General features: G+C 41.4%; 2 protein-coding genes across 6 annotated transcripts in view; one reads left to right on the top strand and one right to left on the bottom strand.

Annotated features, from left to right (window-relative positions):
- The first annotated feature begins 11,553 nt into the window (after window positions 1-11,553).
- DPMS2 (dolichol phosphate-mannose biosynthesis regulatory protein-like protein) overlaps window positions 11,554-22,917 on the top strand; it is a 40,329-nt gene continuing 28,965 nt past the window's right edge. The window contains exons 1-3 of one of the 5 annotated variants that reach the window (XM_086812078.1): window positions 11,562-11,704; window positions 11,937-12,032; window positions 12,194-12,342. The gene's annotated coding sequence lies outside the window, so the exon portion shown is untranslated. Of the gene's footprint in view, window positions 11,705-11,936; window positions 12,033-12,071; window positions 12,343-22,917 lie in introns of those variants that run through there. The other 4 variants (XM_086812076.1, XM_086812079.1, XM_086812077.1 and 1 more) reach the window with 4 other exon arrangements.
- On the bottom strand, window positions 19,660-22,137 carry LOC147628901 (uncharacterized). Its single transcript, XM_086812836.1, has one exon. The coding sequence runs from the start codon at window positions 21,229-21,231 to the stop codon at window positions 19,660-19,662; it is 1,572 nt and encodes a 523-aa protein (XP_086668962.1). The 5' UTR covers window positions 21,232-22,137.

The following is a 22,917-nucleotide window of genomic DNA, read 5'->3' as shown; positions in this document are numbered from 1 at the left end:
ATACGCATGGGATGAGCTAAATTTAATATTTAGTTCCAAGGCCAAGAATCAAGAAATCCATTTAAAAATAGAATTTAGAGATAAATTTCATGAGTCACTAGCACAATTCATAAGCAAAAGGAAAAGCATCATGACCCAAGTAGATGGCATTGATACAAAGATAGGTGTAAAGGATGCACTTACCATACTTCTAAAAAGCATGCCTAAGGAATATGGTGCACTAGTGACCACTCTAAAGAATTTACATGAACCAACATTTGAGGGTTGTATTTCATCGCTACTTGAAGAAGAGAAGCAGCTAAAGAATGGAACACGAGGAGCCACAAGGGAACAAGCACTCTACACCAACAAAGGGCACAAAAGACTGCTACCACTACGAAAGGAATGGACACTTCAAAAGCAAGTGCAAACTTAAACACAAGCCAAAATGTGGACACTGCAACAAAATCCAGCACAAAGAAGAGTTATTTAGACTAAAGAACCAAGATGCCAACTATGTGTGATATCTTCATCAAGCAAAGAGAAGACCCCTAATGAACATCTCTTTTAAAACCAAACCTACATTGATAAACCTCATCACATTAGCCCATGGTTGTAAAAGGTCACCAATTGAGTAGACCCAGTCTTGTATTTTTATCACACTTGACCACCTCAGAGTAGCAATGTATGTACCCGTGTGTGATGACATATTGTAATACCACACTTGAACACCACCTTAAGTAGCATGCTATACTAAGGGGAGGTGATGGATATTTTGTAACTCACATCCAACCACCTTGGAATAGCCATACATCATGGCGGGGGAGTGTTGAGAATTATGGTGCCATTGAAGGGTAAGGCATGAGTAGAGGACCAGGATCAAGAGCATGCAGCTTGCATAGTGTCCTTATAAAATAAGGATGCAAGGTCCAAAATGATGTATCTATCATGTCTTGAAATTTCACGTGCACATATCTTGGTAAGCAACTAAGACCATGATAGTAGTACATGATTACTCCTCCTCGGGACCCTGATTCATGTCCAAGCATAAGATTTCTATCATAATTCTCAATCGCTTCTTTCTTTTGGTGGAGAAGTACCACAACCAACTTCATAAATCTACATGATGTGACTATGGCTAGATCGAGTATGCATCTCCATGCTCTTATCAAGCTACATTAGGAGATGTTGTCTCTAGCTCTCTATGTTGTTAAACCTTTTTTGCTCAAATAAAGAAAAGTTATAGCAAACATGTAATCCTATGGAAAACCCTATCATAGTGTACCTTTATTTCATTGACATGTACACAAGGGATACCTTCTTTTCTATTCTGCAGAGAACTCTATCGAAGTGGCTTCTTTTTATTAACATGTACAAGGGATCCACTCTTTTTGCAAGTGTTGATGATGCCCATTTATAAATCTACCCATATTCTTGAATGGGTAAGAACTCTTTCCTCCATTTTGGTTGTATGCCAAATTCCTCCATATTGGGCTTGTCATCATCTGTCTCTGTCTCTTTGAGTAGCCCCCCCCCCCCTTGTCTGTACTACTAGATTATCTTTAGTAAATCTTGCAATTATGCTTATTACAACTAAATTCTCCCACAATGTACCTTCCCCTATCATGGGTATCAACTCTTCTCATTATGGCATCAGGCCCTACTTAGATATGACATGTAAGGGATCTTTTTATGGGCTATACTGTAAACCTATGAATTTTTCGTTGTTGTAGGGTTGAAGGGTGTTATCTACATTAAAACTTTGAAGAACAAATTCAGACATAGCATTGGATTTCTAACCCTTATCAAATCTTCATATTCTAATTCTTCTAAAATATCTTTGTCAAGATAATGTGATGGTAAATAAATGGGCAAGGGCGATGTTACCTCTATGAAAGCACTCACTCGTTGTCAACTCCCTCACTATCGATGACTCCTCGGGATAAAGTCAACGTGAAGATAAGAAGATTCTACATTAGTAGGTTGGACACTAGTAGTGTTAGGGACGAATACATGTGAAGGGAGGAGCTTAGATGTAAGAGGGTGATCAATTGCATAAGTATAATGGTAAGGATATCTTCATCTTCTTTAGATGTGGGTGGTGGTGGGACTTGATGGTACTAAGAAACATATCAATATCTATTTTATCTTTGGGGGTTATTAGTATTGGATATTTATTAATATGTTTAGATACTAATATTTACTAAAGATGTTTATATATTTTTTAATAGAGATTTAGTATAATGTATGGATGATATAGGGAACTCTCATGTAAAATTAAATACTTGTGAATATCATATGCCTCAAGCCACCCCTAACCCACCCTCGAAACAAAGCAAAACTATTAGTTATGGTTTCAAAATTAGCTTGTGTGGAGGGAAGGTTAGGAGGCTTGAAAAGTCCAACATCTCTTCCCTCTCATCTAGAATGGTGGAGTTCATAAGTTACTCGACACCATGATTTGAATTTTAGAACTATAGGGTGCATGAAATTTCATTTCATCTCTACATACTTGCTATGATCTCCTATATGTACCATGTATATATCTCACTTGATTGCTCCTTATGGTCTCAGTTTGTATTTATTTATCTATAATGTGTATAATACCTTACATGCTTTCATGCATCTTAGTATAATACTATGTGTGTATCTAGCATTGGTTCAGTCTTTGCATGTAAGGTATTATACTATTGTGTATAATACCTTACATGCTTTCATGCATGTTTCTATAATATTACTATATATGCAAACTATTGTGTGTATCTAGCTTGGTTCAAACTTTGTGCGTATCTTATCTGCTTTGATGCATGTTATTATGTTCATCTTCATATACTACAATGTATGTATGCTGCTATTGTGTGTATCTTCATATACTACAATGTATGTATGCTGCTATTGTGTGTATCTTGCTTGGTTCAGTGTTTGCATGCATGCTATGTATACTACAATGTATGTATGCTACTATTGTGTGTATCTTGCTTGGTTAAGTGTTTACATGTATGCTATGTATCTACATGTTGACACATCGTTATTCTATAGAAATATCTTGTTTTTTTTGTACATTAACTCTATTCAAATGCATCATTTAGTCAAAGTTTGTATGTTGGCTGTTTTTCATGTTACTATTTGGCTTACATTTATTTGGTTTTTGTGATGCAGAGTGTGAAGGTGTACACTATCAATGAAAATCATATGCTATATGATTTCAATGAGTCAAGCAATGATGCTAGAATAGTAGAGAAGATGAAAGAGATCAAACACTCTGTACATGAGACATTTTGGCATGTTTAAGACCCAATCATTGTTCTTATAGTTTTTTTTTCTACTTGTGTCGAATGGATCCTTCTGCTATCTACAGGAGAACTCATGTGGTGGATATTGCTATGTAATATAAAAAACATTTTCTTTGGTGAAGGGGTGCAAACATGTGACATGGCGAGCGAACGCTTTCATCAACCTTAGTGGTGTAGTGGGGAGTTAACTTGACGCATGTGAGGATGCATGTTGTACGTCAAGAGGGCCTACGACTGCTTGTGCGCGTGCATGCACGCCTAGGATAGATTCATGGGATGCGTGGGGTTGAAGAGCATAGTTATGACTAGGGAGAGTGGGGTCTTGAGGAATCGGAGAACATGAAGAGGCCCTAGGAAGATGAAGCTGGGGAGAGGGAGAAGAAGAGAAACGTTCCAGATTGGTTGAACGAAAGACTGCAAACGCATTTTCAAACTCATGAAAAAAAGGTATGCGTGAGGGTGAACCCCGAGCTGATTAAGCATTAGATTGACCTATTTTCGTAGTCTAGTGTGATTTAGTTCTGTCTTGGCAAACCTCCTGCAAAGGCAGAGATAGGTAGGTGGTTGCAAGAAGAGATTGTGCATGACAGAGTGGTATCAAATGTTTTTTTATCTAGGAAAAGGTTTTTTCAATATATTGTTCATTAAGGCACAATCTGTTTCTGAGTTGTTTTCGAGGGCACCTCTCTTCATGGGCCATAAGTTGATGTGAATAGGAGCCTTCAGGAAGCTTGCCCAGTCTGGGTAGAAGTATTGGGTCTTCCTCCCTGGTTGAGGCAGGCTCTTAGAGATATTGCTAGAACATTAGGCCCTATGTTGTATCTTCTTGGTGATGATGCAGGGGTAGACAAGCGAACAGTGTGTGTGTCTCATGGAATACCAAGATAGAGATTCCTAAGTCCATTGAAATTGATCTAAGGGAGAGGTAAGTTGGATTTAGGTTTGAAATTTGGTCCATTTCCTGGTGCTTGTTTCAGGTGTGAGGGATTTGGCCATATTACTAGATATTGCATACAGGTTGGGTTTGAAATTCCAGAAGGTGAAGAAAAACCAATAGATGATGTAGGGGGAGAAAATAGTATGGTCTTTTGTGGCTAGAGTGATGGAGAAGTTAGGGTCTGGACCCAGAATGGCATCATGCATATATACTCTCACTCAAGGAAGCTTCTCTAGTGTTATACTGAATGGTAGAATTGTTGGCATTAATAAATCTGTTAGGCAAGGTTGTCCTTTGGCCCCTCTTTTGTTTGCTATTGCTTCACACCCATTAATTGTGCCCTAGAAGATGCTTGCTCAAGAGGCATTGTTACTGGTTTAAAACTGAGGTACAGTGAGCAGCTAATAATCTAATGTTTTGCTGATGATTCTTTACTGTTTCTGAAAGATGACAATGAGAACTTGAGACATGCTTTAAGCATAATCCAGAAGTTTATAGAGGCTTCTAGCTCTTGATGTAATTTACAGAAATCTAGGATCATCAGCTTGACTGAAGATAATGATTTTGACTTGCAAAGATGGAGATGTGAGGTTGTTAAAAGAGGACAGATTGTAAGGCACCTGGGAGTTCCACTTGGGGTTGATGTCACAAATAAACAGCTGGCTGATTGGGCTTCGGACAGATTCTTAATAGAGATAAAGAAGTGGGAAGGAGTCAGAATGTCTTTCCATGACAGAGTGGTGATCTGCAATACAATGTTGAATGCCTACATAATGTTTTTATGCCCAGTGTTAGAATTTGGCAAAAGTCAATGGAAGAGGATCTTGAGTCCTATAAGGAACTTTCTATGGAGGAATGGCAAAGGTAATGGGAAAGCTTTAGCTTGGTTGGCTTGGGATAAATTAACCATGCCAAGGAGTGAAGGTGGGATTGGCATTGTGCACTTATCTACTCAGACTCTGGCAAGGGTGGCTCAATTTCTTCCAAAAGGTCTAGCTCAAGTTGAAACATGGACTGTCATGGTAAGAGAACAGGTAGAGGCTTGCTTGGTTTTATATAAAGGTAGCTGGCTGGATCTGAACTGGAAAGATAAATTGTTCTCTTATGCCCCTTTAAAGGTGACAGCTTCTTCCTTGTGTGAGAGGATGTGTAGCAACTGGAAAGAGGCTCTTAGATTAATGAATTGGGATGGAAACTATAGGGCCTCAGGAAATTCATTACTTAGTTTGAGCCTATGGTGGTCTCATAGGTTTTACCCACCATTGGGACTTTTGGATACTCATCTGCAAAGAGGTTGAATAACAGGGGCTTGAAAAAGCAAGCTAATTGTTGGGATGTGACTGAGGTGCGCTAGAAAGAATTAGAGCAATTACAACAAGAGTATGACCTATCTACAAGGGAAAGGGACTTAATGGGGTAGGTGTTGACTTTGATTTAGGAGGGTTGGTTCTCTAATGCTTATGATGAGTCTTGTTGGATCAAAGATTGGGTTTGGGTTAATGGGGTTAAGCTAGTGAACGGCTCAACTAGGGCCTTGTATGCAATGCTAAGGAGAGGAGACTAGAATGTGGAATATTGCAATAGAATATGGAAGGTAAGTTGGAGCCCAGGCTACTAGAAAAAGAAGTGGAAAGAGTTGTGGGAGAGTCAGATTCCTATTAAATTCCAGGTGTTTTTATGGAGAGTTTGCATGTGGGCTCTACCTATTGGAGCAAAGCTGACACAGAATAACATAACTAGTGGCTATTGTCCTAGATGCAAATATGCCTTAGAGGATGGTAAACATGCTTTCTGGAGCTGCTCAGCCATCAGAGGTGCATGGGGGAAATTAATGAGATGGATACAACCTGGGTTGGGACTTCAAACACAGTAGGGGGATTGGTTACTAGGGACGTGGTCTGTTTTGCTGATGAGGGAACATAAATTCTATTCAACATTATCAGGGCTTATTGCCTTGTCTCACGGGACCCTTATTGTACTTCTTGAAGAAATAATTAAAAACTCATAAAATTTATCAAAAATTAAAACAAAGACTTGAATTAAATTGAAATCAAATCACATAGCATAACATAAAGCAAGAGAGAAAGAATAACATCACCATCAAGGCAAGATTAGGTGCAATCTCCCCCCTATGCCATGTAGTTCCACTTCCACGACATGAGTATTTAGAGAATTTTATTCATAAAAATAGCCCAAGGAGCTAAGAATAGATGAGTGTACAAATTGGGCTTCCTTTTCCCACTTTTGGGGTATTGCTTTACACATTTTTAACCATATGAAGTCTCCTAAGTTTTGTACATATAAAAACCTTTGCCCAAATAAAATTGCTAATGGGCCTTGTTACATAAATGACTTTGTGCACATATACACCTGTACATTAATCTCGTGCCCATTTGCATATTCCATTAAACTGAATCCTACACAAATTAAATTAAATTAAATATATTTTTGTAAGATTATTAATTTATAAAAAATATGATAAAATATATATCTGTTTAACAGTCCTCCCATTTGAGGAAGCAACTGTCCTCAATTCTGTAAAAGAAAATGCTACAACAACAAAAATCTCGTGCGACACCTAAATTGGTGATGCTTGCACCATCATCAAGTCACAAATAATAATATATTATAGACAAGATCCCTTATGTGTGACACACACACATTGCTCATCATCACCTATTTCTACAAACATATCCCAATAGGATACATTGATAGGCACAAACATAGCATATATTCACCACTTATTTCACTATGATAAGAGTATCACTATGTACACATCATCTAGCATGGTGACTTGCCACTTGTTACACTCCAATGAGCATGGCACATCAGTTGCATAAACCACTTGTTTCACTTCGACCATGTGCAGTTGTTAAGCATAGTCCACTTGTTTCACTTGACCACAATACAGTTGTCAAGCATGGCACTACTTGTTACACTTTAACAACATACACTCGTCAAGCATGGTCTCAAGCTATGCCAATACCACTAGGTAATTAGTATTTAATGTGGAGTCACCCATGATAATTAGTATTTAATGTGGAGTCACCCACGATACCAATTCACTAGAATGGCACACTAGTGTCCGGGTGTCCCTGTACAACTAAAGGATGGACATTATGTAATATCCCTCCTGCTTGGATAAATAACTAACCTCAAATGCTTGTTTGCTTATGCAAGCAAAGGAGATCAATTGTCATATACTATATAAATTCAAGTATGTTCCCTAACAAAATACATTATATCAAGGACTTCTATGTGTAATAAATTCTAGTGTCCCATACCACCAGAAATTATCCCACACAGATGTAGAGATAAGTATGCATCGAAATCCTTCACATAGGATTAATCTTGTGTCCCATACCACAAGATTAATACATAGTGAAAATTTCATAAAGTATAATTCAAGATGGAAGGGCCAATTCCTTCAAGAAGTTCTACTTTTGATGCATAAAAACTCTCTTTGAGTTTACCAAAAAGTGTTAAATAATAAAATGCAATAAATATGTTACCTCAAGAGTCTGAGTAGTCGTCGGTATTCTTCTTCTTTATCTTCATCGATCATATTGAGTCTTGTGAGTGTCGAACAACCTTGCTATAAAATGCATCATTAAAAGGTCACAAATATTACAAGTATATGTGATATTTTAATTATGGAAAATATGGAACTTTCTTATGAGTGATGGAGACATTTTGAAAAAGAAATGCTATATCTTACCAAACAATTTAAATGTAGTTCCAAGATTCATACATCTCGAATTAATTAGTGTCAATTTTAAACACACAAAGAAATTAATGAATGGGTTGAATACTTACTCACATGATGTTGGGGAAGCACATCTACATAGTAAAATGTTAAATAAACAAATATAGATATATCTGATGTAATTAATAATCATCGATAATAAAAATTACCTCAAGGTGTGATGAGTTAAGAATAAACAATAAAAGTGGTGTTCAAATATCACAAAAATATGAAAACTCTTGAACTTTTGCACATTGTTGTGGCTATCCTGAAAATATTGTAATCTCTGCATCACAAAAATAATTAGACTAGAACAAAGAATTTAGGGTCTCTTCCAAGCCTTGAAGGGAAGTCTTGGAGCAAGATTTTGGTGTCTATGATCTAAGGTCTTACTCCCAAAAGTTCAAGCTTTTTGGGGTTTTCTTGTTCTTTTTGCCTTAAAGTCACATGATAGAAGCTTTTGCTAATAATTTCTTTGATCTCTTGGTTTATAAAAGGTTTTTATTCGTGCTTTTGCAAAGGAAATAAGGGCATACCTATACATAAGCTCTCAAAACCCTTGTATACAATTTATGTTCAATGATTTAGGCCATTACTAAAGTCTTGCTTTGAAACATGACTGATGTTGGAAGCTAGCATCACGAAGCTCCAGATCAGGGTCATACTCCAAGGACCACATAATCTCCCAAAGATATAACAAATCAGAAAAAGAAGCTGCCACCACCAAGGTCATCTAAATGCTTATTAAGCTTCGGATCAATAACCTGCAAGACCAAGACAAGATTTGCAAGCTGCTTCTGCACTCCAACCGCTTGTTCTGTACACTTGATATTTTCACGCAATCGATGCATCAGTCGCTCAAGGCACCAGAAAGCATCTGCTTCATTCTGAAATAGCACCACCATTGGAGAGCAGAGATCACTCATGCCTTGACAATACCCAATATTAGGATCTAACCAAGAATATATAGCCAAAATGTCCCAAAGCTTTGCAAGATTGGAAGACTTTTCACAAGATTCGAGCGTTCGATCAGTGCGAATAACATCTAATCCAATCTAGTGTAGAGTAAGTTGCCATTGATGCCACCACACTTTCGCTGCTGCCGCCCGTTGGAGAGAGAGAGAGAGAGAGAGAGAGAGAGAGAGAGAGAGAGAGAGAGAGAGAGAGAGAGAGAGGTATTAACGTTGGTAGAATGCAACACGAGGGCATATACGACCAATGGTGGGACTTAAACTCAGGTGGATCATGGCCTTTATAAGGGCCCTCGCACTAGCCAATCTGCCCCACTTGTGGGTGGCAGAAAGGTAGTGCGAGGGTCCTCTTTTATTACACACACACACACACACACACACACACACACACACACACACACACACACACACACACACACACACACACCAGGAGAGAGAGGTATTAACGTCGGTAGAATGCAACACAAGTGCATATACGACCAATGGTAGGACTTGAACTCAGGTGGATCATGGCCTTTATAAGGGCCCTCGCACTAGCCAATCTGCCCCACTTGTGGGTGGCAGAAAGGTAGTGCGAGGGTCCTCTTTTATTACACACACACACACACACTAGGAGAGAGGTGTTAACGTCGGTAGAATGCAACACGAGGGCATATACGACCAATGGTGGGAGCGTTGCCGGTTGTCCGCATGGTAGAATACAGGAGAATATATATATATATATATATATATATATATATATATATATATATATATATATATATATATATATATATATATATATATATACAATTTTAATTCTTTCTCCCCTTTTTCATGAAATCGGCGCCTCTTTTTTCACAGAAGGATAAATTTCTGAATTCTCCAATTTGCAAGATTTATAATAGCCTTCCATTATACAAATTGAGGAGCAATTGGGTTTAGCAATTTTGATTATGGCTCTCCATGCTCCTCTCTTTGCTGATCTAATCCGTACAGACAGATTATGAAAAGGATTAGTATTGAGGAAGGTGGTTTTGTGGTTTTGGGAAACCCACTAATGGTTTTCCACCTAGTTTTACTCTTTGGGCAATAGATTGATGGAGATTGGTTATCCAATGGTTAAAAACAAGCCTTCTTTCAACCATGCATAAACATAAATCCATAAACTTGTTCTTTTTCAATTTAAATAAAAAATATCAAAATCACCTCTGTTTTTGTCTCTTTCACCTCTTTGTCCACAAGTTTTTGACCGCCTTCAAGAAGATTAAATTAAACCAAAGCTTTGATACCACTGACCCTTATTGTACTTCTTGAAGAAATAATTAAAAACTCATAAAATTTATCAAAAATTAAAACAAAGACTTGAATTAAATTGAAATCAAATCACATAGCATAACATAAAGCAAGTGAGAAAGAATAACATCACCATCAAGACAAGATTGGGTGCAATCTCCCCCCCACACTTTGTAGCTCCACTTCCACGACATGAGTATTTAGAGAATTTTATTTATAAAAATAGCCCAAGGAGCTAAGAATAGATGAGCGTACAAATTGGGCTTCCTTTTTCCACTTTTGGGGTATTGCTTTACACATTTTTAACCATATGAAGTCTCCTAAGGTTTGTACATATAAAAACCTTTGCCCAAATAAAATTGCTAGTGGGCCTTGTTACATAAATGACTTTGTGCACATATACACCTATACATTAATCTTGTGCTCACTTGCATATTCCATTAAACTGAATCCTGCACAAATTAAATTAAACATATTTTTGTAAGATTATTAATTTATCAAAAATATGATAAAATATATACCTGTAACATGCCTGTGGAAAATCTGGACTTCTAAGAATTGTGTGTTGTTTCAGAAAATACCGGATGTGACAGGACTAATGCATAAATGTGTATATATATGTACATATGTAATCTGTGTAAACAACATACCGGATGTGACATGACTAATGCATAAATGTGTATTTATATGTACATATGTAATCTGTGTAAACAACATAAAAATTGATGATCTGGAGTTCTTGTTATAGAGAATTCAGAATGACATCAAGTGACTGCTGCTGCTGTTGATTGGCTAGGAACCCCTCTGCATACTAGGGAAACCTAACTTAGAGGTATTATGATTATAGGTGTCATTGGATGTGAAGCCCAAACAACTGAGGTTTGGTCCCAAGACTAGAAGATGGTACTTGAAAGAGAAGCCGATGAAATACACTGTTGTGGCTTTTATAGAAAACCTAGTAGGGACCAGACCCACTATAAAGATCTGGTCAGGCAAAGGAGAAGTGTTGGAAAAGCAGACTCCCAGAGGATGCACCACAGAGGCTTTAATGGAGGCTTGTGTTTTATTGGATTATAAAGTGTCTTGGGAGCAATCTTCTTTAGTAAATGAAGATGATAGATGGAATTTGTTATGTAGTTTGCTAAACAATGGAGAATAGAGGTGTGGGTCCTAGAATAAGTAGGTGTTATCCTCCGGGATTCATGTGGGAGATCACTCCTTTGCAAGGTGTGTCCCAGTTTTTCCTTGGGGTTTTTAACTATGAGAATTGGTGTGAGAATCTCTAAAAAGTGGTTTTTTGAAAGGTTTTTACTCGAGGTTTTCCTTTCATATATATTGGTCAAACTTTTTAGTAAAAAAAAAAGGTTTAATTGTCACTGTGGGTTATTAGCTCTAAGGAAGCCCTCGAGTTTCAAACGCGACTCGTCTCCCCGCTTCGTTTTGTTGGCACAAAGCATAGCAACATCGCCAGGGCCATCCTCACACAGTGTTTCAACAAAAGCAGGTATGTCAAGATCTTAATCCTTGTTTGTTTGTCTCTCTCTCTCAAGGGAAAAAACAGAAAAAATAAAATCTCTGAACTGTGGAATGGAGATAATTGAAATCTTGGTTTGGAGAAGTTTGCCATGAAATTAAGGGTTAAGGTTTGGAGAATCTTAGTGTTAAAACCAGTTAATTGTCTGCGGTTTCGTCTTGAACGGGAAGTCTTGAGTTCAATCCCTTTTTTTTTGCCTCAGCCGATGGACACTCGGCCCTTCACTGGTGGATAATGGCCTCTCCCTAGCTCCCGGTGGGTTGAGCAAGAGAGGCGCAACATCGTGACTGAATTGCAGGTTAATTAGTAGACAAGGAAAACACTGCACATCTCTTTTTATCATTTTTATCTAGCATTATTATTATTATCATTATTAACCTGAGGACTAGGGTTTGGGTCCAGAATTTGAAGGATGCAACAGAGATTTAGAATTAGGAATTTTGGTCTTGGTGGTTTCAGATGGATACCATAGAGGGCTAGTGTTAGGGTTTTTTGGTTGGCAGCAGCTTGTTTCCAGAGGGGTTTCAGAGGGGGTTCTCTCTGAGATGAGTGCCTACAAGGTGGCCCTCCCATCGACATGAGCAGCTCTCAACACCGCTGTGTTTTTGGTATGTACATTTTTGCTATGACCATCTGCAATAGCTTGTATCTAAAGGTTTTTGATGTTTCCTGGATCACAACAGTGGTAGGCCCTTTCCATTCATATGCTTGCTGACTGATGAAGCTTTGAATGACATTCATTCTGCTTCTCTTATTTATTCTATGGTCATCGGAAAGGACCTGGCAATTTGTTATTATTAGGTGCCCACACCATCTGTCATGCACATCTTGCCCCCAGTGGAGGGCGCTGTTGGCCTCTGTTCCAGCAAGAGTCTGAGTGTCCAATCCACCTGTCACATATCTTGGTAAAAGGGCTTGCTCGTTTACAAACCTGATGTTTACAGGAGAGTTGACTCATTGATTCAAGCAGTAGCCAGCCTGTGCCTGGTGTGAACACAGCCACAGGCCGTAGTCAGCTTGTAGCCGGATTTCAAAAGCTTGCCTACACGAGTTCATATTGTAGCATTTGGCACAGCTGCTTGTGAACATAGTGGAGTGTGTGTGTGTGTGTGTGTGTGTGGAGTGCGTGTGTGTGAGCATATCTTGATACAGAGTTCTACACCCACTATTGGGCACTGATGACGTTAGTGGGGATGTCATAGTATCTTGTCCATACTATGCATAATGGAGTTGATAGTTATATAGTCTTGTGGGTTGACTACCATGAGTATATAACATGCACGTTGCTAAAAGGTGAATTTGGGCATGTTCGTGGATTCATCTAGGTATATATATATAGTGGAGTATGAGCTGGAAGGCAGACCTCGCTTTTGCTCGGTAACTGGTCAGAAAGGACACAGCTGTATGCAGCATGCTACTTTTCTTGTTCTTGTAGTTCATCTGTGGGGTCTGTTTCAAAGCAAATCAATGCCTTATAGGATACTGAGTTTTGTGTTTTTGGTACCAAGTTTTCCTGTGTATCAGTAATATGTAAACACAAAGCTTTTATATATACAATTATGTGTATATATATGCATGTGTACACTGTTGCGGCGAGTTGATATTGTGCTAATTGTTTCTTTCTTTAGCGATGCATTTGCCCTATCAACTACTTATTTGCTGTACTAATTCTTTCTATTTGCTACTTCCCTTAGTGCTAGGCTTCATTAAGGCTGAGTCTGCCTTGCATCTCTGGAGGTTTGATAGAAACTCAGTATGAAGGGCTTTGTGTGAATATATGCTCTTATGTGTGTGTGTGGAGTGTGTGTGTGAGAGCATATCTTGATACAGAGTTCTACACCCACTATTGGGCACTGATGACGTTAGTGGGGATGTTGTAGTATCTAGTCCATACTATGCATAATGGAGTTGATAGTTATATAGTCTTGTGGGTTGACTACCATGAGTATATAACATGCACGTTGCTAAAAGGTAAATTTGGGCATGTTCTTGGATTATCTAGGTATATATATGTGTGTGTGTGTGTGTGTGTGTGTGTGTGTGTATGTATGTATGTATAGATAAGCTAAAGTATCTGTGTGATGCTATATGATGACAATATGTGGTCGTACAATATGTGTGTGCGTGCATGAGAAAGAAAGAAAGATATATTAAGCGTCTACTAAAGACCCAATGGGCCTTTGAGACCAAAGTGATACAATAATGTCCATGGCATACCTCATCATGGAATGGAAAATAAAACAGAAAGAAAACATAAACATAGCTATCGCACTGGGGTGATACAAAACTGTCCATGGAAACTCATCATGGAGTACTAAGAATATAGAAACATGAGAGCAACATCAGCTCCGAGTAGATGGTATACCACTCTCCAAAATATCAAGCATGGGGCTGAAGAGTATGGCCGAGAGGTCTCCCTCAGCTATGTCATGTGGAAAGGTAGCTCGATGGTGGTGGAGCATGTCCTGGATTTGGAGCTGATGAGGTGATTGTGGCCGACGGGGGGTCAAGGGCGTCGGGCACGCTGGGGTGCAGAGGCTTGGTCGGAGGTAACTCTGCTCGGGCGAGGTAGGTCCAGAGCAGCTCGTGGAGGGTCCACAAGATCCACTATGCCGGTGTCCTCCACCTCCTGGGTCCGTAAGAAACTGGTGATGGTTGGCTGGCGAGGGAGGGGGCGGGGTGGTTGGGGCCGAGGCTCTCTCTCAAGGTGTCCCTGTGTCTGTGGAGCTCAAGCAGGAAGAGGCCCAGGCAACGCTGGTCGTGAAAGTGAATGATCTTGGAGAGTGGACCGAATCCCTCACGAAATAGATGGTGAAATCTCCCACGGATCTCATAGTATACTGGGCAGCGGCATATGTAATGCTCCTCCGTCTCAACCTCTGTGTGGCATAGTCGGCAGATCCTCTCCTCTTTGACCATTGGGGCTGTAGCAAACTGTGCCTGGATAATCTGCGGATCATACGGGAGAACATCATGACCTGGCGCCTCTCAACTCGCTGCCAATCCTCATCGGATAAATCTGGCCCCAAAGACCCAAAGGGGGTGTGTGTGTGTGTGTGTGTATATATATATATTATATGCGTGCTGCATGCGTGTGTATACATTTACATATACATACATACATACATATTACATATATACATATACATATACATATACATATGCCAGAATACGCAGCGGAGATGATGACTAAATCTGGAAACACGAGCAAGTGCAGAAAATAGACAGCAATGTAGAGAGAGGCGTATAACTCTACTATATATACACAAGAAGAATCCTGAATATGATACAAATGTGGCAAGGGTTGTGGGGCCATTTTATATGGCCCCCAAACACCAGTCGGCCTGCTGTAGGACAGCCGACAGGAGCACGTCCACCACGACTAGCAAAAAATACTAGTCGGCCAAGTGTGAACTTTCGGCCAGCATCAGAAAAGGTGTCTACGACCTGTATCACACAGTCGGCCAGCACCAATAATCATAGATGCAGTCGGCCAAGACAAGTGTCCTCCTGCCACCACAGGCTGCCTCCCAAGCCACAGAAAAATGGAAAAAAATGGGGGAAAAATACGGGGAGTGAGGAAAAATGAGAACAACACCTACAAGGGCAGACACACCCACAACAAAGGCCATGGTGTCTAGATAAAGACAGGAGATGACTTCTAACACCCCCTCTCAGCTCCTGGCTGTGAAACCAACCACAGGGACGCTGCCTGAGCAAATCCTGAGATAGCGACTTCGTGAAGAGGTTCATCGTACTGTCCTCCGTCGAACAGAACTCTAGCAAGATGTCATCAGCAACGATCTGTTCACGAACAAAGTACCTCTGGATAACCGTGGGTTCCTCCGGTGGAAGCCCAATCCTGCCATGCAACCTCTGCAACCTCACCACCTCGCAAACAGCATCACAAGCAGTCCGGTACTCTGCCTTTGTCGATGACAAGGCAAAAGATGACTGCCTCTTACTGCTCCATAAAACTGCTTCTGGGCTTGAAGTAGATCTCCTCGTGTCTGGATCTCCTCCCCAATCATGACCCTGTGAAAGTGGAACAACACAAGTGTGGGCATGGTGATTGGTGAGCAAGATAAATATTAAATGATTCATAGGGGCGCGCTGCATATGCCTATATGCGCCAATCAGAGTCCACATGTGCAAGGTCTGGGTCAATATGCCACTTCCGAGAAGCGGCGGCCACTACTCGTATCCTCTGAAAGATGCACTCTGCAGCCAAAGGCGACTCCACCTCCACTCTCTGAAGTCTGCCCTCATCCTGGATCTCATAGTAGAGGCATCTGCCATCCTCAGCGCAAGCTCTGACAGCAATCAGGATCTCCAACTGTGTAAAGGCTCCCATCCACCGTGGGGCCACTGGCTCGAGAGGCGTGAACCACTCCTCTGTGAGTGCCTCCTGAATGTCATCCCTCATAATCAGCCCCCCTCTGAAGTGACTCAGCCTCTCCACCTGGATCTCCTCTGGGAGACTGCAGAAGGCCTGCCAGTCTCCAAAACTACATGCTGGGCCTGCCGCCAATGGTCCCCAGGCTAGACGAGGCCGAGAACCCAGCATATGACCCTGCTCTGTGCGAACCGCTGGGCTCCAGATGAGCGGCTGTCTGGCCCGCTCCTCATCGCAAGAAGGAGGTCTCTGAGAGTGTGAGGATTACTGTTATTACTTAGTATTTCATCCACTATCTTTGTATTTAAGACTGAAACTGAAAGTAGACTTGAACACAGATGTTTGATTGATTGATTGAAATTGTGATACAACAGGCTCCTTATATAGAAGTCTAAGAGACATGAATGAAAAGACACATCCCATGACCAATAGTCATGACTCTAGGCGAAGAGACACATCCTTTGGACGAATAGCTGCAACCATTGGGTGAAGAGTTGCAACCCTAGAGCGAAGGGGTGTGACCAGTCGTCGAAGGAGTGTGGCTCTTGATGAAGAGGCATGTCTCTAGAGCGAATAGTCGTGACCTTCTGAGTGTAGGGGTCCTCTGTAATCATGTCACTTCAATATGTGTAACCATGAGGAGAGTGTGTATAATGAACTAAGTCATAATCGTGACATTCCCTCCCATTTAAAATAAAACCCTTGTGATTAAATGAGAGTCGGTTGTCTGCCAAAGAATTCTTGGAGGAGTTGAGGATATTGTTGCATTTCTTCATCTGTCTGCCAAGTAGAATCTGACTCATCCAAGTCCATCCACTTAACAAGAAATTCTGTAGTAATCTTCCGTCTTGTTTCTTTCTGACGAACGTCAAGAATCTTCTCAGGAACAAGAATAATGTGATCATCTTCAATCTCAGGAACATAAGAAGATAACTCCAGAATAGATGAATCTCCTTGTATATATTTCTTGAGCCAAGAGATGTGAAATGTCGGATGAATTTTTCCCCAAGATGGTGGAAGATCCAACTTATAACTGACAACTGAAATCTTCTTTGTAACTTTAAATGGACCATAGAAACGCGGTCGCAACTTCGGAAAGACTGACTTTACTGTCTTATATCGATGCGGTGCAACATAAAGCAAAACCAAGTCACCTTCTTGAAACTCAGTATGCCTTCTGTGTTTATTCGCATACTTCTGATACTTTTGCTGAACATGAACCAGTCTGTCTTGAACTTGCACAAGAATATCTTGCATTTCTTGAATCAACTGATGTGCTAATGCCACCTTGTGTTGAAGAACAAAGTTTGTAGGCACAAGCGGAGTGTGACCATATGCTGCTTGAAAAGGAGTCATTCCAGTGACTGAATGCGGAGAATTATTGTAAGCAAACTCCACAAGAGGCAAATATTCTTTCCAAGAAGCTAATCTTGTCTGAATATAATGTCTAAGCATTTCTTCCAAAATTTGATTTACCCGTTCTGTCTGTCCATCTGTCTGAGGATGATAGGCAGAACTGAACAAGAGATTCGTACCAAGAGATTTGAATAGGGAAGTCCAAAAATGTCCAGTAAATTTCGGATCTCTGTCAGAAACAATAGATCTTGGCAATCCATGAATTCTGAAAATATGTTGTACGAACAACGCTGCAAGATCTGGAGCAGAAACTGTCTTCTTGCAAGGAATAAAATGTGCCATTTTGGAAAACCGATCAACCACTACTAAAATTTGAGCATTGCCTTTCTGTGAACGCGGCAAAGTAGGGATGAAATCCATGCTTATGCTTTCCCATCTTTCCCGAGGAACTGGCAAAGGCTGAAGCAATCCTTGAGGAAGTTGTCGTGAAGCTTTCATAATTTGACAAGAGTGACAAGCTTTAACAAACTTAATAACATCCTGTTGCATCTGAGGCCAAAAGTATGTTGCTGATAACAGACGATATGTCTTGTTAATTCCAGGATGAGCTGCAAAGGGTACTTCATGATGCTCTTGAATAAGGAGTTTCCGCAAAGATGCATTGTGAGGAACACAAATGCGATCTAAGTAATAAAGTAAATCATCTGCAATTGTATATGCGGCAAACATATTCATTTCTGCAACAGTAGGATGAAGAGATTTGAGAGCTCGAAAGACATCTCCAAAGTCTCTATCTGTCAAATACTCATGCTTAAAACATGCAGGAATCTCCATCTGCACATTTGAGATAGCAAAGTTTGTAGCTCGAGGCATGCGGCTCAAAGCATCTGCTACCACATTCTGTAATCCAGGAACATAGAGTATCGCCATGTGAAAATTCGCCAAAAATTCAACCGATTGTCCTTGACGAGGATTCATCACTGGTTGAGTAAAGATGTAGGTCAAAGACTGATGATCTGTCTTAACCACTGAATCTGCACCAAGAAGATAATGCTTCCACGTTCTATAAGCATGAACAATTGCCAAAAATTCCTTGTCATAAACGGGATATCGCATTTGAATAGCCGAAAATTTATGACTATCAAAAGCAATAACACGATCATTCTGCATAAGAACGCCTCCAGATGCTCTATCTGAAGCATCGGTCATGACGTCAAATGGTTGAGTTGGATCCGCAATAGCCAAAACAGGCGTAGTTGTCAACGCATGCTTAAGATCATTAAAGGACTTTTCAGCTTCTAGTGACCATTGCAATTTTTCTAACTTTGTAAGGGCCGTCAAAGGAGCAGCAATATCTGAGAACTTGTGAACCTTGGTGTGGTAAAAGTTTGCTAATCCCAAGAAAGATCGCACATCTGAAATTGTAAGTGGTAAAGGCCAATCAACAATGACCTTTATCTTCTTAGGATCAACTGCAATACCATGTCCAGAGATGATGTGTCCAAGATATTCCACATGATCTTTGAAAAACTGACTCTTCTTCTTGTTGATGTACAAGACATTCGTACGGAGTACGTCGAAGACAATCTGCAAATGCTGCATGTGATCTGCTAGAGTCTTACTGAAGACCAAAATGTCATCCAGATAAACGATGACAAACTTATCCAAGTAAGGACCAAAGATGTCATTCATCAAAGTCATGAAAGTAGCTGGGGCATTGGTTAACCCAAAAGGAATGACCAAAAATTCATAATGTCCATACTTTGTTATGAAAGCTGTCTTATACTCATCTCCAATTCGAATCCTGATTTGATGATAGCCTGACTTCAGATCAATCTTCGAAAATACCTTCGCACCAAGCAACTGATCAAAGAGCTCATCGATGCGAGGCAAGGGAAACTTATTCTTGATTGTCTGCTTATTAAGGGCACGATAATCAATGCAAAGTCGCATAGATCCATCCTTCTTCTTGACCAATAAAACTGGAGTACCAAAAGGACTTTTGCTTGGACGTATATGACCTTTATCCAACAACTCTGCCAATTGTCTCTGAATTTCTTGAGATTCTGAATAAGAAACTCGATAAGGAGCTCGAACTGGCGGTGGTTGTCCAGGAATTAGATCAATCATATGATCTACAGAACGTCGAGGAGGCAATGTCGTTGGCAGCTTGTCAGAAATTCAGCTGATCCTGATAGTCCTGAATCTGAAAATGCAACTGCTGAATCCGTTTACTGCAATGCAAGAAAGAACCATCTGCAAGTTCCACTTGGAAAACTTTCGCACTCTGCTGAGTAGGTAATCGTAACTTGCTGACGAGAGTAGTTCCCACAAAATTAGTTGAGCATCCACTATCAACAAGAACATTGATAGGATGCTGGCCAATAAATCCCAATAAGCTCAAAACTTGATTGGAAAGGTTAACAGGCACTGAAGTATGGTTGTGGGCATTTAGCATTAAAGCACTGACAACTTTAGAAACTCGCACTGCATGAACCACCTGCTTGCCTTTTTCTGGTGCAGAAGGATGATGATGTCCATGTTCACCTTCTGGGAAACATTCCATGTTGGAATTCTGGCGAGAATTACGCTTTGGGCACTCATACCACCTGTGTGGTCCATTGCAAATTGTGCAAAGACCTGAAGGGTTGGCTTGAGAGGTTGAAGGTGCCGATGTAGAGGCTTGCTGACCTGCTGAGGTATCGCGGTGATTGTTGGGTCGGCGACCTTGCCAGTTGCGTCCTCGATTCCGATTGTTGTTGTTGGAAGAGGATCTTGTTTGGGAGGCTGCTGCCTGACCTGAAAATCTAGGCCGAAAGGGCTGTTGCCGAGTAGATTGCTGACCAGAGGATTGGGAATATTGAGACTCAGGTTGAGATAAATTTCCTCTGCGATTGGGCTGGGAGAAACGAGCACTGTTTGAGGACCGATTGCCAAAGAAGGATGTCCTGGGTTGTCGTCGTAGATCTCCAAGGCGCTTTACATAGGCAATGGCAGCATCTATGGTGAGAGGGTTAAACTTCTGCACATCTTCCTGTAAGTTGGGTTCAAGCCCATCGATGAAGCTGTGTAGCTTGTCAGCGGGGCTGAGGCTCTCAATTTCCAGAGTTAAACGTTGGAACTCTGTGATATATGCGGCTGAGGATCCTGTTTGCCTCAGGCAGCGGAGAGAAGACGGGGCATGGTAGTCCGCACTGGCAGGTTCAAAGGCCTTGCGGAGGGCGCGTCGGAATTTATCCCAAGTAGGAGTGTGCTTACCATCTGCAACACGTCGTTCCCACCATAGAAGTGCTGTATCCTTGAGTAGTGAACTGGCTAAAGCCACCTTCTTGCTTTCGACCAAATCGGTATTGGTCAAATATACCTCCATTTTGAATATCCATTGGTCAAGCACGCGCTTGTTGCGGCGACCATTATAAGGGGCAGGCAGTTTGACATCGAGTTTCTTTTTTTGTGCAGCATTAAATATTTTATAAAGAAGTTGGAGTTCTGCATTGTTTACCTCAGCAGTTGGATCTGGTTCATCTTCATTTTCTGCTACCGAAGTCTCTGAAGAAGATGGTTGTGGATCACTGGCTGGTGTGCGCGCTGGATGGGTCCGTTGCAACTGGTCGAGTCGTCTGCTGATGGTAGAGAGACTTGTCGAAAAAGTCTGCTGAAGTGTCTCCATCTGCTCGCGTAATAATCTAATGGCCTGCATTTGCTCGTCTTGTTGCTGGCCGTCCTCCTCTGAGATAGATGGCATGTTGGGTCTGCTAGAGGGAGTAGCGCGGAGAAGCTGGTGAAATATGTGGTACTGCTGGAGGAGAGAGTGACAGTGAATCGTCTCCCAATTCTGCTAAGAAATCGGAGCCTAACTCCGAAGGCTCGAAGTCTTCCACCTCGTCGAGAGGAGGTGTCTCTGCAGGGGTTAATGGAGTGTAATCTGGCACAATGAGCTCGCTGTATACTCGAACCAAGGGCTGAAGCGAGATGATCCGGTTTACTGCATCCACACGGCACTCGTCCAGGAAATATGCAAGATGTGGGTACCGTCCCAAAATAAACTCGTAATGAGCAAGATGGTGTGCTGGACACGTCAAGTAAATATGCCGGATCACCCACGCCTGGAACTGAGTGGCGTGGCGGTGACTTGACGTATAATAAAAAGGCCAGGGGACCTGGTACATGAATTGGAGCCGGAACAGGTTCTGCAACAGGTTCGGGTAATGGGGCGGGCTCCGGTGTGGGTGTCTCGCGAGGATTTTCGGGCAATATGGCTTCCGGGACCTCGTCTATGTACGAGATGTAAGGCGCGGGCTGATTGCTGTTGGGTTCCATTGGACGCCTTGTTGAGAATGGGAATGTGTGCCAGAGTGGAGCGAAGTCCTTGGCGTGGCAGCGTGGGAGAGGAGCGCACCTTCCCTCGAACGGCGTGCGAGTGAAGCGAATGGGCTGGCCGGCGGACGAATTCGTTGCGCTGGCCCCATAGTCGCTCTTTTTTTTTTTTTTGACTTGATGTTTCAAAAGGGTACGTGGGTTAATAAAAAAAAAAGGGCCGCCCAAAGTGATTAATGGGCTGGCCGGCTGGTCGTTTTATTAAACCCACGAAGGGCTGCGATGGCTGAATCGGCAGGTCGTTTTAGTAAACCCACGAAGGGCTGCGCTGGCTGAATCGGCGCTTATTGCACAAGCGGCCAATAGCGAAGAGGTGCCATCGCTTGGGGAAGGAGTGCCGCCAAGGTGAAGGGGTACCTGCCGGCTGATTTGACGACCATTCGTGTGAAGGGATGCGAACCCATGCACCAAAGGGCACAACCCGATGAAGAGGCACACGAAGGGCTACCAGCAGGCAATCTCTGCACACTTACCAGGTACGCCACACACACATCTGTGCATCTGTCTTCTGTGTATGAATTGAGAAAGCAGGTTTAGGTTACCTCATGCTCGTAGATGTAGGTTCCATCTTTCTTCTGCTTCCATACAACGCCGGGTAGGGGAGTAGAGCGGAGAGGGTGAGAGGCTCACAACCGTAGGCCCGGGAAAAAATTTTGCTCTGATACCACTGTGAGGATTACTGTTATTACTTAGTATTTCATCCACTATCTGTGTATTTAAGACTGAAACTGAAAGTAGACTTGAACACAGATGTTTGATTGATTGATTGAAATTGTGATACAACAGGCTCCTTATATAGGAGTCTAAGAGACATGAATGAAAAGACACATCCCATGACCAATAGTCATGACTCTAGGCGAAGAGACACATCCTTTGGACGAATAGCTGCAACCATTGGGTGAAGAGTTGCAACCCTAGAGCGAAGGGGTGTGACCAGTCATCGAAGGAGTGTGGCTCTTGATGAAGAGGCATGTCTCTAGAGCGAATAGTCGTGACCTTCTGAGTGTAGGGGTTCTCTGTAATCATGTCACTTCAATATCTGTAACCATGAGGA

Source organism: Cibotium barometz, chromosome 18, assembly GCF_041138505.1.
Source record: "Cibotium barometz isolate CiBa-2024 chromosome 18, ASM4113850v1, whole genome shotgun sequence".
In the NCBI taxonomy this organism is placed as follows: Eukaryota; Viridiplantae; Streptophyta; class Polypodiopsida; order Cyatheales; family Cibotiaceae; genus Cibotium; species Cibotium barometz.
Note: the sequence above shows the minus strand (reverse complement) of the source record. Positions and strands in the feature narration are given on the sequence as shown.

Coding starts and splice junctions, on each gene's coding strand:
- LOC147628901 (XM_086812836.1), bottom strand. CDS start 21,231: ATGCCATCTATCTCAGAGGAGGACGGCCAGCAACAAGACGAGCAAATG.